The 15,882-nt window shown below is 41.9% G+C and overlaps 1 protein-coding gene across 6 annotated transcripts in view; it reads right to left on the bottom strand.

Moving 5' to 3' along the window:
- The window catches only part of CAMSAP2 (calmodulin regulated spectrin associated protein family member 2), a 121,320-nt gene extending 109,993 nt beyond the window's left edge, over window positions 1–11,327 (bottom strand). For 4 of the 6 annotated variants that reach the window (XM_001143924.5, XM_514085.6, XM_009440498.5 and 1 more), the window contains exon 1: window positions 10,704–11,327. In XM_001143924.5, coding sequence (XP_001143924.1) covers window positions 10,704–10,842 — 139 coding nt within the window. In that variant the 5' untranslated portion in view covers window positions 10,843–11,327. The remainder of the gene's footprint in view (window positions 1–10,703) is intronic. The other 2 variants (XR_677287.5, XM_009440503.5) reach the window with 2 other exon arrangements.
- Window positions 11,328–15,882: the final 4,555 nt, after the last annotated feature.

Below are 15,882 nucleotides of genomic sequence, written 5' to 3' on the forward strand. Positions count from 1 at the left end.
GCCACTGCATTCCAGCCTGGTGACAAAGCAAAACTCCTGTCTCAAAAAAAAAAAAAAAAAAGCCAGGCGCGGTGGCTCATGCCTATAATCCCAGCATTTTGGAAGGCCGAGGCAGATGGATCACCTGACCAACATCATGAAACCCCGTCTCTACCAAAAATACAAAAAAAATTAGCTGGGTGTGGTGGCAGTCACCTGTAATCCCAGCTACTCGCGAGGCTGAGGCAGGAGAATCACTTGAACCCGGGAGGCAGAGGTTGCAGTGAGCTGAGATTGCGCCATTGCACTCCAACCTGGGCAACAAGAGCGAAACTCCGTCTCAAAAAAAAAAAAAAAAAGATGTATCTATCTATCTATCTCTTTCTCTCTACACACACACACACACACACACACACACACACAGAGGCATTTGTGTGGGAGGTAGGAAGAAGGAATGAGACAGAATAATAAAACAAATGGGACAAAATAATTGGTAAATCTGGGTAAAGAGTATTTGGGAATTCTTTATACTATTCTTACACATTTGAAATTATGTTGAAAAAGCTACAAAACTTCAAAATGCCCCAAAGCAATCTTTTCTCCCAAACTTGATGATCTTTCAGTGTTCTTTATATCAATAAAGTACACCACAATCCATTGAGCCGAACAAGTCAGAAACCTAGGAGTCATCGTTAATGCCTCCCTCTCCTTCAACCATAAATAAAATCCATTACAGAATCCAGTCTAAAGTCTTCCCCCTTCTCACAATCTCAGACTCCAGGTTCTGGTTCTCCCTAGTTCAGGCAACCAGCACTTTTTATCTTAATTACTATATTTACTCCAAATTTTGTCTTCCCACATTCACTCTGCTCCCCGCTCCAAACCATTCTCTACTGTAGCCAGAATTTGCTTATTTCCCATAAGCAAATTTGGTCATGTCACACACACCACCCTATCCCCAAGGGTTTCCAATGACTTCCCACTTCTCTAAGGATTAAAATCCTTCCTCTGGCCTACAAGAAGGGAATGATCCTATCCCTGCCAGTCACATTCAGTTCCTGGAAACCATGCTCTCTTCCACTCCGGAGCCTTTTCACATTCTCTGGAATGTTCTCCCTATTCTTTACCTCCTTTCAGATTCTCAGGGGCCAGTGATCCATTCAGTCTGGTCCAATTTCCCCCCCATAAAGAGAAAGAATATAGCATTTATCCTGCTTTCCCTGTATCTCAATGTAATAAAATTTTACTTTTGAGACTATTCAATTCTATTATAAATAAAGATGAAAAAGTTTGTAAAATGTAGATGAAATGTTCGAAGATATTTTAAGTATAGATAAGGAGCTAGTTTTAAAAGTTTGTTAAACATATAATTGATAGGACATGTTAAATAAAGGTAAGCAGTTAATAGCACACATATATTAAACATAGAAAGGGATGGAAAAAACAAGATACCTAATATTTATGAGGCACCTATGTATTAAATATTCATGATACACTAAATATACTAAGTACTAAATATTCATGACAGAGTAAATATGCATGACACTAAACAACAAGAGTCAATGAACACATGAGCACGATATTCATGAGTCCTTAATTCAGCTACCCATTGATGATGCCCAGTCTGGCCCATGTGTCCTCTGCCCAAGGAACACAATGCCCATGGCTATCATCAGGCTTGTGGCAAGCTACAGCTGTGGCAGGCTTCCTTGTCCCATGTCTAATAGAACAAGTGTGTGGCACTGGCCTATGTCTGTGTGGGCCTCTTTGTTCAAACCTCAGCTCTGGTCCTGGTGACCACACTATCAGCAGAGAAGGCTAATGCAGTAGAGAGAGGACACATGAAATGTATATACTGCAGTATTCAGGGAGTGTGGTCCTTCCTCCCTGTTTGCATCCTATCCTAAGTGTTTTAACTCATCCTATCTCTTTCCTCTTGCTTCTCACTAAAAACTGATTTAACAAATCACATAATTTGGGCATTTTAAGTTGTTCTGTGAGCTTTCTGTTCTGTGACCTCTAGGCTAGTTTTTGTATGGCACGCACTTAGAGGCTACCATTGGATCAAGGTAATTTCCCACACAGCACTCAGGGTAACCAAATAATAAAGGGAAATTTATTTTTAAAACAGCATTCCAGCTAATAAATAGAGAAGTCATGATAGAGAGACAACTAGATATTAAGTATCTTGTGGTAGAACTATACACCACGTATAAAGTATACCAAAAAAAAAAAAAAATCAAACCTGAATGCAATCAATCCTCTAGATCTAACTATCAATTTATAACGAATACAGAGGACAAAGAGAAACTTGTTAATATCATGGAGCTCCAAACTGTAGGAGACTTTATAGGACAAATACTCTGGTTTCTCCAACAAATAAACTGCAAGGAAGATTAAAATGAGATGGAGAAGGAGCCTATACATTAAGAAAAAAAATCTTCTGGTCATATATACCTGAAAAAGAAAAAAAAACACAACAATATAAAGAGATATCAATGAATTACAAAGTATGGCCTTTAGATGGATCCTAACTAGAACAAATAAAACTGTAAAATAAAAATAAAAAACATTTATGAGACAATCAGAAATACTGATTTGATGATATGGAATTCTGTGACAACAGTGCTGTGATGGCTGTGCCACAATTACATTTTAAAAAGGGAGTGGACTTACAGAAATACATACTGATACACGTATAGATGGGATGACATGATGTTTGGAATTTGTTTCAAATAATTGGCAGTGGTGGGGAGTGTTTAGAGATGAATCAAGATTGGCCATAAGTTGATGACAGCAGGGGCTGGATGATGGGTACATGAAAGATTATTGTTATTGTATATATTTGAGATTTTCTATAATCAATCCTTCTGTTTGAAGAGCAAGAAAAAAGCAAGAGAAGAGTGTAGAACTTTCAGTGATTAGAGAAGAGCTCTGAATGGTGTGGTACACAGATGTGAGACCTAGAACTGCTACAGCCATTTTCTACCATGAGACTAGACAGCCTGAGAATGAAATCCACACATCAACAAGGGCACAGCTAAAAGAATCACAGAGAAATGAAGCTACAGCCCTGATCAAATCAAAACCAAAGCCCATCCCACTTGAGGACTTTTTCAGAAACAATAAATCCTCTTTACTATTAGCCAATTTGAGGTGGATTTTTTGTTACTACAAGTGAGGACGGCATAATTGATACAATCTCCCATTTACTTTCAACCTAGTCATGCTTCTGTCTCTACATTCCCCTCAAAATGTTCTCAGCAAAATCATCAATAACTTCCTTGTAGCTAAATCTAATGGATCTTTCTGAGAGTCCTCGATTAATCTTTCTCAGCTACACCTCATATTCCTTCATCCTCAATGTTCTCTTCCCTAGTCTTCTGAGCCTCCACATTCCCTTGGTTTTCTTTCTAATTACCCTATGCCTAGCTCCTTTGCTGGCTTGCCTGTCTTGGGTCCTTTCTTTCTCCATACGCTCCCTCAAAGTGACTGGCAGTCAGCTGGGTGGGGTGGCTCACGCAGGTAATCCCAACACTTTGGGAAGCCGAGGCAGGAAAAGTGCTTGAATCCAGGAGTTCAAGACCAGCTTGGGCAACACAGTGAGACCCTATCTCTACCAAACATTTTCAAAAAAATTAGCCAAGCATGTAGTCCCAGCTACTCAAAAGGCTGAGGCGGGAGGATCACCTGAGCCCAGAAATTTGAAGCTGCAATGAGCTTTGATCACATGACTGCACTCAGCCTGGGTGACAGTGAGACCTTAAAAAAAATGTGATTAGGCCGGGCGCAGTTGACTCACGCCTGTAATCCCAGCATTTTGGGAGGCCAAGGGGGGCAGATCACGAGGTCGGGAGATCAAGACCATCCTGGCTAACACGGTGAAACCCCGTCTCTACTAAAAATACAAAAAATTAGCTGGGCGTGGTGGTGGGCTCCTGTAGTCCCAGCTACTCGGGAGGCTGAGGCAGGAGAATGGCGAGAACCCGGGAGGCGGAGCTTGCAGTGAGCCGAGATCACGCCACTGCACTCCAGCCTGGGCGACAGGGTGAGACTCCGTCTCAAAAAAAAAAAAAAAAAAAAAAAAATGTGACTAGTTACTGGTAGTCACCTACTTTTTAAATTTTAATTACCACTTATAGCTCTCATCCCTGAAGTCTTCTAAGCTCCATACATGAATTTCCACAGGCCTAATGCACACACCACCATTTTATATTCCTCAAACTCAACATGGTTCTTTCCCCCCCACCCGCTCTTAAACACATACACTGGCCCTCTTCCATTGTTCCCTTTCTCACAAAATAGAATCAATCTTAACACTTCCCAAGATATCATCTTTTCTTCCACATATCCAATCAATCACCAAGTCTTATCCTTTACATTCATCCACTTCTTTCCATATCCACCACTACCATCCACATTCAAGATGCCATCATCTCTCACCTGAAACATAATAACTTCCCTGTGGTTTCCTCCTTCATAACTCTTGGCCCTCCTCCAATTCATTTTCTACTGTTTCCAAGACATCTTTTTAAAAATTGTGGTAAAATATACGTTACATAAACTTTACTATTTTAACCATTTTTAAGTGTATTCCAAGAGATTTTCTAAAAACAAATCTTCTGATGATTTCATCTCGCTTAAAACAGAAACTGACTAGCTCAGGGTCCACGTGGGAAGAAGACTTCTCACAAGATCTACTCTTTTATACCTTTGAGTTTTGAATCTGTACCTGTATACCTATTTTTAAAAACGTTTTAACTGTCAATAAATTTTCAAGAACCTATATAAAGACCTCTAGCATCTATTTTTTAAAGGGTAGATAATAGAAAATATTTCTGCTGTTTCAAAATCTGTTACGAGACAAAATCCTATAAAACGTAAATTAGAAAATAAGTTTACATGGTCAACAATCTATTTTAACATCATCATCAACCAGGCACAAAGGCTCATGCCTGTAATCCCAGCACTTTGGGAGGCCGAGGCAGGCGGATCACTTGACCCCAAAGTTTGAGACCAGCCAGGCCAACATGGCAAAACCCCAATCTCTACTAAAAATCCAGGAAGACTGTAACTCAGAGGTTAAGATACAAATTTCAGTATCACAAAGGCTTAGACTCTAATTTTGTTTCCACCTCTTACAAGTTGTATGATCAAGGGCAAGTTAGTTAACTCCTCTAAATCTGTCTCATTGTTTATTTTAAAAAGGGTGAACTATCATATAATATTTCCTAAATTCTTATTTTCAAATTGAATATTTGTGAAATCAGTATGTCTTATAATTAATTTGTACTTCAACATACAAAAAAAAAAACCTTTTTAGATCACAATAGTGTGTCTTATAATATTTATAGCAGTGATTCTCAACCTGGGCTCCTTTTGTTCCCCAGGAGACATCTGGAGATGTCTGGGGACATTTTGGGTTGTCACAACTGGGGTAGGAGTAGGGGTAGTGGTAGGGAACACTACTGGCATCAAGTGAGTAGAGGCCACAGATGCCGCTAAAATCCTAGAATGCACAGGACAGCCCCCAACAACAAAGAATTATCTGGCCAATAGTTCTGCAGTTGAGAAACTCTGTTTTAGAGTCTTAGAATAAAATAATATCTACTTAATAGGCTCATTCTCAGAATTAAAATAAATAATGCATATAAAACGCTTACAAGAATAATGAGCACAAAGTACATGTTTAATATACTTAACAGTATTTTTTCTTTTTTTTAAATCCAATGTGCTTAGGATAATTTAACTACTAAATAAATACCAAATTCCTTCACCTCACCCTTCACATAATTCTGTCCGTTTGTCTTTCAAGCTGGCTCTCTCACTGCTTCATTACATAAACCTCATCCCATCAATCTGGTCTATGTTGTTTCATTAGCACTACCTGGGTTTCACAACTCCATGTCTACACACAAACCATTTCCTCCATCTACCATGCCTACTTTCAATTCAGCCTATAGCTTAAATACCACCTCCACTAGAGAGGTCTTCCTTCACAGACCACTGATGAGGCTGGAAATGGCCTCTCCCCTGCCACCCCACCGCATCCTAACGCCACCAGTCTCCCCCTGAATGTCATATTTCCAATTATATGACTCTTAGCTTATTTCTGAACTCTACTGTGGTTATACATTTATCATACCTCCCCTAGCAAAGCATAAACTCTTAAAAGAAAGGCATAGCTTAAACACATAGGATTTGACAATGTTGAATCAGACCATTCTCCTTGAAACTTTCTCCTTCCAGGGCTTCAGTGTTACTATACTTTCTTCTCTGTCAATGGCATCGCAATTCAGCCTGTCAGTCACCAAATCTCAAAATCTCAGGTAACCTCATCCTTCTTAAAACCTCAGGCGACCTCACCCTCTTACACATTCCCTTTTCATTCAAACCATTTCCCATGTACCCACTTAGAAATACTAGAGATTAAATCTCTGCAACATTTTTTCTATCATTTGCCTCCTTTCCATTTTTTGACTTCTACCCATAGAGAACAGTAGTTACAAGTACAGGCTGAAGTCAAATTCCCTGGGTTCAGACCCCAGCTCCATTAGTTGGGTAACTCTGGAAGAGTTCCTAAGTCCCCGGACACTTTCCTCATCAGTAAAATTGGAATAAGTAACCTTTCCACCTCAAAAGGCTGTCATGAGGATTTAAATGATACAGTATGTGTAAAGTGCTTGACACACAGTGTAGGAGCTCAATAAGTATTAGCAGCTTTATTTATTTATTTATTTATTTATTTATTGAGACAGAGTCTTGCTCTGTTGCCCAGGCTGGAATGCAATGGCACCATCTCGGCTCACTGCAACCTCCACTTCCTGGGTTCAAGCGATTATCCTGCCTCAGCCTCCTGAGTAGTTGGGATTACAGGCACTCGCCACCATGCCCAGCTAATTTTTCTATTTTTAGTAGAGACGGGGTTTCACCATGTTGGTCACGCTGGTCTTGAACTTCTGACCTCAGGTGATCCACCCGCCTTGGTCTCCCAAAGTGCTGGGATTACAGGCATGAGCCACCATGCCCAGCCTATATTAGCAGCTTTATTATCATACCCGCCCCCCACCACTTCAAGACCTCATGAACTTCTTTTTTTTTTTCTTATTGGTAAATTTTCTGTTGACTACAAAGTCAAAGACACAGGACCTTATCTTTTGCCCAGACTCTTGCAATAATGTCCCAAACTGGCCCCTCTGCTACGGGTCTCTCTTAACCACAATGCTACCCACTGCTCTCAACTATCTTCATATATGCACAAGAGTCAGACCTTATACAGGACTTTGACAGCAAGATTTGTTAAGACAGACAAAGAAATGTAACAAGGTATATTTATGATAGGAAATATTTTATATCACTAAACTAAATGGGATAAAAAGGAGAATAACAGTTGAGAAGATTGAAGTGATAAACTGACACTAGGAAGTGGGCCTTGAATTCCAAATTCAAGAGTTTAGTAAGAGTGTCACAAGAGGTTTTGCATCTACCATTTCCCCCAAAGGATTTAAGGGAACAGAACATTTAAAGAAAATTCTGTAAAATCTTTGCTTAAATGGGTTAAGCTCTTCAAATATAGAAAAGGCACAGATAGTTGAACTACTTCCTCCTTTGCAATTTGGATTATCGATTTAGTGTTTCAAATTCATCTATAAAAATGTATTCTTCATTTAATCAAACCTGTATCTGCATCTTCCACAAAATAAACTATTAAAATTTGGGCTATTTGTAATACTTTTGTAATACTACTGTAAAGAGAAGAAAATGATTCAAGGCTCCTAAGACTTCAAATTAAGTAAATATTCCATATCTGCTTTCTAGGTATTACAACATCAGTGTTTTTTTTTTAAGTTCAATTACTTCATTCTATGCTCACATTTCTAGCTATCATTTTAAATGACTTTTACAACATATGGTTATAAAATTGACTACTTTTTCAGTACATCAAAAGTTAGAAAGTTTCTAATAGAAAACACCAAATCAGTGCCTGAAGACCCTGTAAGTCATTGTTAAAAGAGTGATTTTAGTAAATCATATTGAAAGCTGGGCTGATTTTTTGAACAACTGAATATAATTAGGTAATACCTTTGAAATATGCTGTCTATTAACCTTTCCTGCATAAGTGTATCTGCAGCAAATAAAGAATATTTACATCAAAAAAATTCCAAATTTTTTTCTATTCACTCCATATAAATTTCTTTTGAAAGACTGTTGATAAAGAATAAACAAAATGTACAAACATAACATTCTTAATAATGTATTAATATATTGTTACTAAGTCACTCAAGGTCTTCTAAACTTGTTTTTCATTCCATTTGAATGTGGTCTTTTCATCCATTCCAACTGCTGCCAAGGCAAATGTAATAGCCAACAATATCATCTATCTGAAAATGAATTAAGATTTGTACAATTTTTAAAGAAAAAATTAGACTTCAATATGTACTATGTGCACATTTTTCACACCTGCAGATAAAACGGTTACTCTGCAGAACGGTATAGAGTAATAAGCAAAGGCTTCAGAGTCAGACATGCAGAACACATCACTTGCCAGATGTTTAATCTTGTGCAAATTAATCTGTGAGCCAGGTACCTTATCTGCAAAATGAGAACAGTATCTACAGGGTTGCTGCAGGAATAAATGAAGTAATGTATTCAGAGTGCTGGGTATCTAACAGGAGTGTTCCACCTCCACCAATACCTTTACCCTTTAGAGTCAGACCTCAAATCAAAACTCACTTCTGCCACTTACTAACACTGTGATAGTAGGAAAGTTAACCTCTCTATGCACTGATTTCCTCCTATTTTTTAAATGGGGAACACACTACCTACATCAGAGACTTGTTATCAATCTCTAACGTACAACTTAATGCAAAGCATCCAGCAGAGTGCCTGGCAGACATCAGATTCCACTGATACTAGATTCCCTTCATTTCCTTTCTTCTTCAGGTGTGTTCAATATGTTCAAGTGGTCTAGAATCTACGAACCTGCCTGACACATACCCAGAAAGTAGGCCATTTTCTAGCTGGAAGCTTTTGTGTATGCATGGCAAAATTTTGATATCTGTATCCTATAAGTATCCTCTCAGTTCCAGATGGAAAGAAAATATTTCTCTTATTCCCTTTGCCTTCCACTTTATACATACTACTTTTCCACATAGGTGACTATGTAAATTTCCCTCTTTCCATGTTTTCTAAGCACTTAAATAGCCTTGATTTGCCATCCAAATAGATACCAGCTTCAGTGTGCTGCTTAAGTTAAAACCAAAATACATCTATTATTCTCACTGCTTATATCAGTGGTGCCAGAATGTTTTTATATAAAGGCAGTAACACTTTGTGTTTCTTCCTATGAGTTACGCTAGACATTCAATTTCAAAGAGATGTTTAAAATTTAAATAATTTGAAAAGGATTTACTATATTTATTCCTGATGCCAGCTTAATATTAAAGCATGAAAATTCAAGTAAAATTAAGGCTGCCATAAACATAAAATCACATCAATGTGAAGTTTCCCCAAAAACAAATTCAAATCATTTTCCAAACACTGAGATTAATCTGCTATTTAAGTAGGATGTGTAAGTCCTGAAAATACTCAGCTGTGTAAGTTTAAGCAGTAAAACTGAACTAAACCATTTACCAAAACATTACATAGTCCTAAAATTGGAAATTAGTCACCCTCCCCCTGAAAAACCCTATATTTAACATGTGGAAATTTGTGAGTACTAGGGAACTTTTCAACAAATATTTCATATATCTAAACTTCATTAACTAGGGAATAGAAATCTTGTAAAATTACTCTTAAAAGTTACCAAATTACAGAAGCATCTTCCAATGAAAAGCAGCTCTCTAATTTTTTTAACATTTCACAACATGGGCTCCTAAAGCAACACTAAAGAATCATAACGGGAGGCCCTTTTCCTGTTATTTTGCAAAGACTGGGTTATGGAGGGAGTGTTTAACTGCTACTGTACTATACAATTTCTGTGTCAACAGCACACGCCTTCAAAAAACTCATCTATTAAAAAATTTCCCAAAGTAGGGAGTTTTTGTTTCTTTTAATTTATGAAGCCAAAATACATTTGGAAAAAAGAATATGCCTCACTGATAATATGAAATGAAAACTGCACCCTACAGTCAGCAAACTGAACACTGGTTTTAAATAACTGATTTAATAAGAACTTAACATGTGTGCAGAAGGCTGATACAGCCTTAAAGAATGACAACAAAAATTAATACCGCACTCGACACAGGCCACCTTACATCCAACGGAGCCTGAATAGCAGCCATCATTACAAATGTCAAAATCAATATAGTACTATGCACCATCCACCTTCTTGCAATAATAAAGAAACCAACTCAGATTTCTTGGTGGTGTAATCACAATTATGACTGAGGCAGAAATGTACGCAACACAATGAAGAAAATACCACAAATCAAAACCACTCTATGTAAAAACATAAAATTGCTCACTGGGGGGTGGGGGGGACATTTTGCCATCCAATAAAAGGAATCTGGCCAAATCCCACCTGACCATTCACGTGCCCTTCATTGAAGACCAAACCTGCTTTCCTTATTTCTCCTTTCTTTCTCTTCCTAGCCTCCCATCATCTCCCTTAACCTGTACGAGAAGACAGGCACGGGGAGGGAGGGATTCGAGAATCGGGAACAAAAACCGAGATGTGGACCACATCAGGAGGAAGAGGGGAGGGAAAGGGTGACACCACTAACCTGTCCCAAAGGCTTTGGCCACCAGCCAGGCCAGATTGCAGGCGATTTTGGCCCTGGAGAAATCATAGTGGTCAAAAGGCTTGATGGCTGGAACAATGAACGTCTTTCTCATCTCCCTGGGGTCTGCAGCATCCCCCATCTTTCACCGCGGCTCCTCGGGATGTCCCGGCCCTAACCTTCACATGGCGTGGCCTCGCCACCACGGGGGTCGGGAGGGAGGGAGAAGCAAGCTCAAACCATCGGGAACCGGGCGATGTCCGCCCGGGCGCCGACGGAGGAGAAGCTCAGCTGTCCGCGCCGCGCGCCTGCCGCCTCCCGCGGGAGCCGCCGCCGCCGCCGCTCCCGGGCATAGGAATGTGGCGGCGCCGTCTCCGTCCGTCCGTCCGCGCGAGGTCCGCCCCGTGCCCGCGCCCCTCCGAGCCACCCGCCCCGCGAGCCCGCGTGTGAGCGAGGCCGCCTCCCCTTTGTCTCGGTTTAGTCACACGGGCTTGGGGGAGGGTGGAGGCTGGAAGGGCCCGGAATTTTAAGGGAGGGGGGGTGGAGGGAGCCTTCAACAATCACGTTGTGGAAAATGTCCCCGCCATCGCGAGGCCCGCACGCCCTCGCCTCCCTCTCCCCTTCCCTCGGAGCGGGGAGACCCCTCAGGCCCCGGGTGGGCGGAGGGACGAGCAGGACGAGGGGGAAGCGCGGGGCGAGCTGGCCCACCCAGCGCAGCCCGGCCCCTGCCCGCCGGAGACGCAGCAGCGGAAAACGTCAAAATCACTGCGGCTCACAGGCCGCCGCCGGCCCGTCCCCTCCTCTGTGCTCCCTCCCGTCGCCGTCTCCTCCTTCCCCTGCCGCCGTCGCCGCTGCCGTCTCCCGGGTCTTCCTCCCTTGCTGACGGCGAAGGTGGTGGCCTGGGAGAGGCCGCGAATCCCAAGCTCTCAGTTCCTGTCTTATCAGTAATGTCCTTGTAATTTTTTCCTGCCCCCCTTTCTGCAGCTCGCTGGATCGTTCCCCCTCAGCCGCCGCCGCCGCCGCCGCCGCCGCCGCCGCTGCGGTTTTCCGGCTGCGGCACTGGATGAAGGAGCAGATGCGGGGACTGAGCATGCGCCCTCGCGCGGCTCCGACCCCCCACCCCCCCAACCCCCGCCCCCGCCCCCGCCCCCGCCCCGCTTCCCTCCCGTCTCCGGCCCACTGAGCATGCCCAGCCTCGCTCCCCGCCCGCGCCCGGGATTCGGGGCGGCTGCCTTTTAATCATCGCTCTGGAGTACTCGCTTCAGTGGACATCCTCCACGTCCCTGGCTTTTGGCTGCTGCTGCCTGCACTGCTGAGAGAGGAAAAGGAAGGAAGGGAGGAGGGAGAGGCCTGGCAATAGCTTTCATATTCTACTTACACAGTGCTTCATCGAAAAGAGTTGATATTTACTTAAAATGTTCATTATGTGACACACACTTTGCAGCGAACTTGACCTGCACTATCTCATTTAGCCCTCGCAATAATCCTGAGAGGTAGATGTCATTGCTGATTGTCCACGAAAGAGAGGTGGAGTTGATTAGGTCATACATGGAACTTAACCAGGATTGAGGATCTGTGGGGGCTCCAAACCTGTGTTAATTTCATGATATCGAGATATTTTCTTAACTCAGTGCTCTCCACTTAAATTTTATCTCTGAGAGGGCACAGGTCCAACAATGCCTCCCCATTCTCTCAGAAAAGAGCATAAATTCTTTCACAAAACAAGCTAATGCCCTTTGTGATCTGGCATCTACCGGCCTTTATAGCTTCATTTTGTCAGAACTGCTCTCTATTTTCTTCAATGAGCATGCCTTCTCAGATCTCTACCTCCTTGCTCAGGGTGGTTCCTCTGTCCACCCAGCTTACTCCTACTGCACCTTCAAACTCCACAGTAGTCACTTCCTCCATGAAGCCTTCCCTGACAGCTGCTGACAACTTTCCAGTCAGGGCTGTCACACAGGTGCCTCCCCTGTTGTTCCTGGAGCACCCTGTTCTTATTTCTGTCGTAGCATCTGTCACATCGTGTGGCAATAATCAGTTACTTGTCGGTTTTTCCCATTGATGACATGATGACAGGGTATATCTCCAGCAGCTATACGGTGCCCAGCCCCATAGTATAATTGCTCAATTAATGGACTACATGTGAATATTATCACATACTGAGCTTACTTAAATCACTAGCTCCTCACGTCTCATTTTAATACATTATCTAATTTTATTTTTAAGTGATTGTTGTTGTTATTATTATTATTATTGAGATGGAGTCTTGTTAAGTCGCCCAGGCTGGAGAGTGGTGGCAAGATCTCAGCTCAGTGCAATCTCCACCTTTAGGGCTCAAGCGATTCTCCTGCCTCAGCCTCCTGAGTAGCTGGGACTACAGGCGCGCACCACCACGCCCAGCTGATTTTTTGTGTATTTAGTAGAGACGGGGTTTCACCATGTTGACCAGGCTGCTCTCGAACTCCTGACCTCAGGTGATCCGCCAACCTCAGCCTTCCAAAGCGCTGGGATTACAGATGTGAGCCACCGCGCCCAGCCTATTATTATTATTTTTTGAGACAGGGTCTTGCTTTGTTGCCTTGGCTGGAATACAATGGCAAAATCACAGCTCACTGCAGTCTCAACCTTCCAGGCTCAAGCAATCCTCCCACCTCAGACTCCCATATAGCTGGGACTACAGGCACACATCACCACACCCAGCTAATTTTGTTTATTTTTTGTAGAGATGAGGTCTCCCTATGTTGCCCAGGCTAGTCTCAAACTCCTGGACTCAAGGGATCCTCCCACCTCAGCCTCCCAAAGTCCTAGCATTATCTAATTTTAATCATTATAAAATCCTGTATTATCTTCATTATACAGATGAGAAAACTAAGGCTCAGAAAAAAAAATTAATTACTCTTATTCTGCACAACTAGTAAAGGAAGAGGGCAGCTCCATCAAAAAGCAGGTCCCTTTGTTTCTGTTTAATCCCTGTAAACACTCCTCCTTAAACCTAGTAGGACACAACAGATGAGGCTTGCTAACAATGTGGGATATGAAAAGAATTTGAAAATAATAATATGCCAGAGGGTGGTTGATGTAATTTTTCCAATAATTTAATTAATATTAATAGGGTTTTTCTCATGGGCAAGGAAGGCCCTTTGCTGTATCACATGGAGGTTAATAAAATTAACAGATAGATAACAACTCACAAAGCATGTTCATATGATAACTAATTTCCATATCTATTTTATGAAGTAGGAATTATTATTGTCTTCCAATTCTAGATGCAGGACTGAGAATTGCAAAGATTAAGTTGCATGGCCAAGATTTCATGGTTGATTCATATCTGAGTCTGGCTTCAAATTCAAGCACAGGTCTTCTGGCTCCACTCCTCTGGCACTTTTCCCTGTGCCTGCTCTCTTTCCGCATTATGGAGGCTAACATGTACATAAATAAATTTATAATACAATGTAAAAGTGATAAGTGCTGTAAGAGATATAAAGTGCAGTCAGGGGCCAAGCACAATGGCTCATGCCTGTAATCCCAGCATTTTGGGAGGCTGAGGCAGGTGGATCACTTGCGGTCAGGAGTTCAAGACCAGCCTGGGCAACATAGCAAAAACCTGTCTCTACTAAAAGTACAAAAATTAGCCAGGCCTGGTGGCACACACCTGTAATCCCAGCTACTCATGAGGCCAAGGCACGAGAATTGCTTGAGCCCAGGAGACAGAGATTGCAGTGAGCAGAGTTCGCACCACTGTACTCCAGCCTGGGCAACATAGCAAGATTCTGTCTCAAAAAAAAAAAAAAAAAAAAAAAGGCCAGGTGCGGTGGCTTATGCCTGAAATCCCAGCACTTTGGGAGGCTGAAGGAAGGTGGATCACAAGGTCAGGAGTTCGAGATCAGCCGTGCCAAGATGGTGAAACCCCATCTCTACTAAAAATACAAAAATTAGCTGGGCGTGGTGATGTGCGCAAGTAGTCCCAGATGCTTGAGAGGCTGAGGCAGGAGAATTGCTTGAACCTGGGAGGCGGAGGTTGCAGTGAGCTAAGATCATGCTACTACACTCCAGCCTGGGCAACAGAGCGAGAATCCATCTCAAAACAAAAACAAAAACAAAAAACAAACCAAAAAAAGCTTGCAGGCAGACCATATATAGGTGGAGGGATTGGGAAGGTTTCTTGGAGACATCTGTTGAATCTAATGTTCTCAAATGCAACTTTGACTGAATTCTAGAGCACATAAATCATGTTAGGAAGAACCTATAGCCCAGAAAGGTTGAAGAGAGATACTGAAACATTTTACCAGTCATTATAGTAATCTGCAAGCCAATACAAGATTCTCAGGGCTAGAAATCATGCCTAATCACCTTGATGTTGCATGTGACCTAGCACAGTAGTTTGCTCTCAATGGGTGCTGGGTAAATACTTGTTGGATTTCATTGAAAACTATTTCAACCTAAATGAACAAGACAAGGAAGAGAAGGAAACAAAGTAAGTTGCCGCAACTTGTCCCTTGATTCAATGGTGATGGATTTAGTAGAGATGGCATTACTAGAACCCCAACTGGGAAGGAGTGTGTTTAGGAATGGGAAAAAACAAAATGCCTAAACAATGAGCAGCTTTTACTGTCAGGGAGGCTGTGAAACAACTTGGGGTCATAGTAGGAGGCTATTATTAAGAGGGAAACACCCTGAGTACAAAGAAGAAGGATTCATTTTCAGGGAGACAGACACTCTAATAGGGTGTTCTTTGTGTCACCTTCAGAATGATCCTTTTAAAACCTGGAAATCTCTGCAGAATATCACTGTCAAAAAGAAATGCTCTCCACTTCCCCTTAAGATATCTGACTTTGTTCAGAACAAAACCCAATGGTTCTCTGGACCTGCTTGTCCAACTGCACAGCTATCCCTCTACTTTTTATCTCCAGGCCTAGGGGCTCAGTTCATTGAGCAACAGTTACCCTTATTCCCGCACAGACAGCCCTCCTTCTCTCTGTTGTAAACATGTTTCTCTCTTTTCTCCTGGAGAATTCAAAATGCCAGCCAGACTTCCTTCCATATGGCGATCCTCTATTTCTCTATCTGATAGATTCATAAGTTCATTCATTCATCAGCCAGTATTGATAGAGCCCCTGGGTGCTAGGATGTGATGTTAAACAGATAGCTGAAGAAGCAAAGTTTTGGTAAGAAAACTTGGAAA

This window comes from Pan troglodytes, chromosome 1 (assembly GCF_028858775.2).
Source record: "Pan troglodytes isolate AG18354 chromosome 1, NHGRI_mPanTro3-v2.0_pri, whole genome shotgun sequence".
Taxonomy (NCBI): domain Eukaryota; kingdom Metazoa; phylum Chordata; class Mammalia; order Primates; family Hominidae; genus Pan; species Pan troglodytes.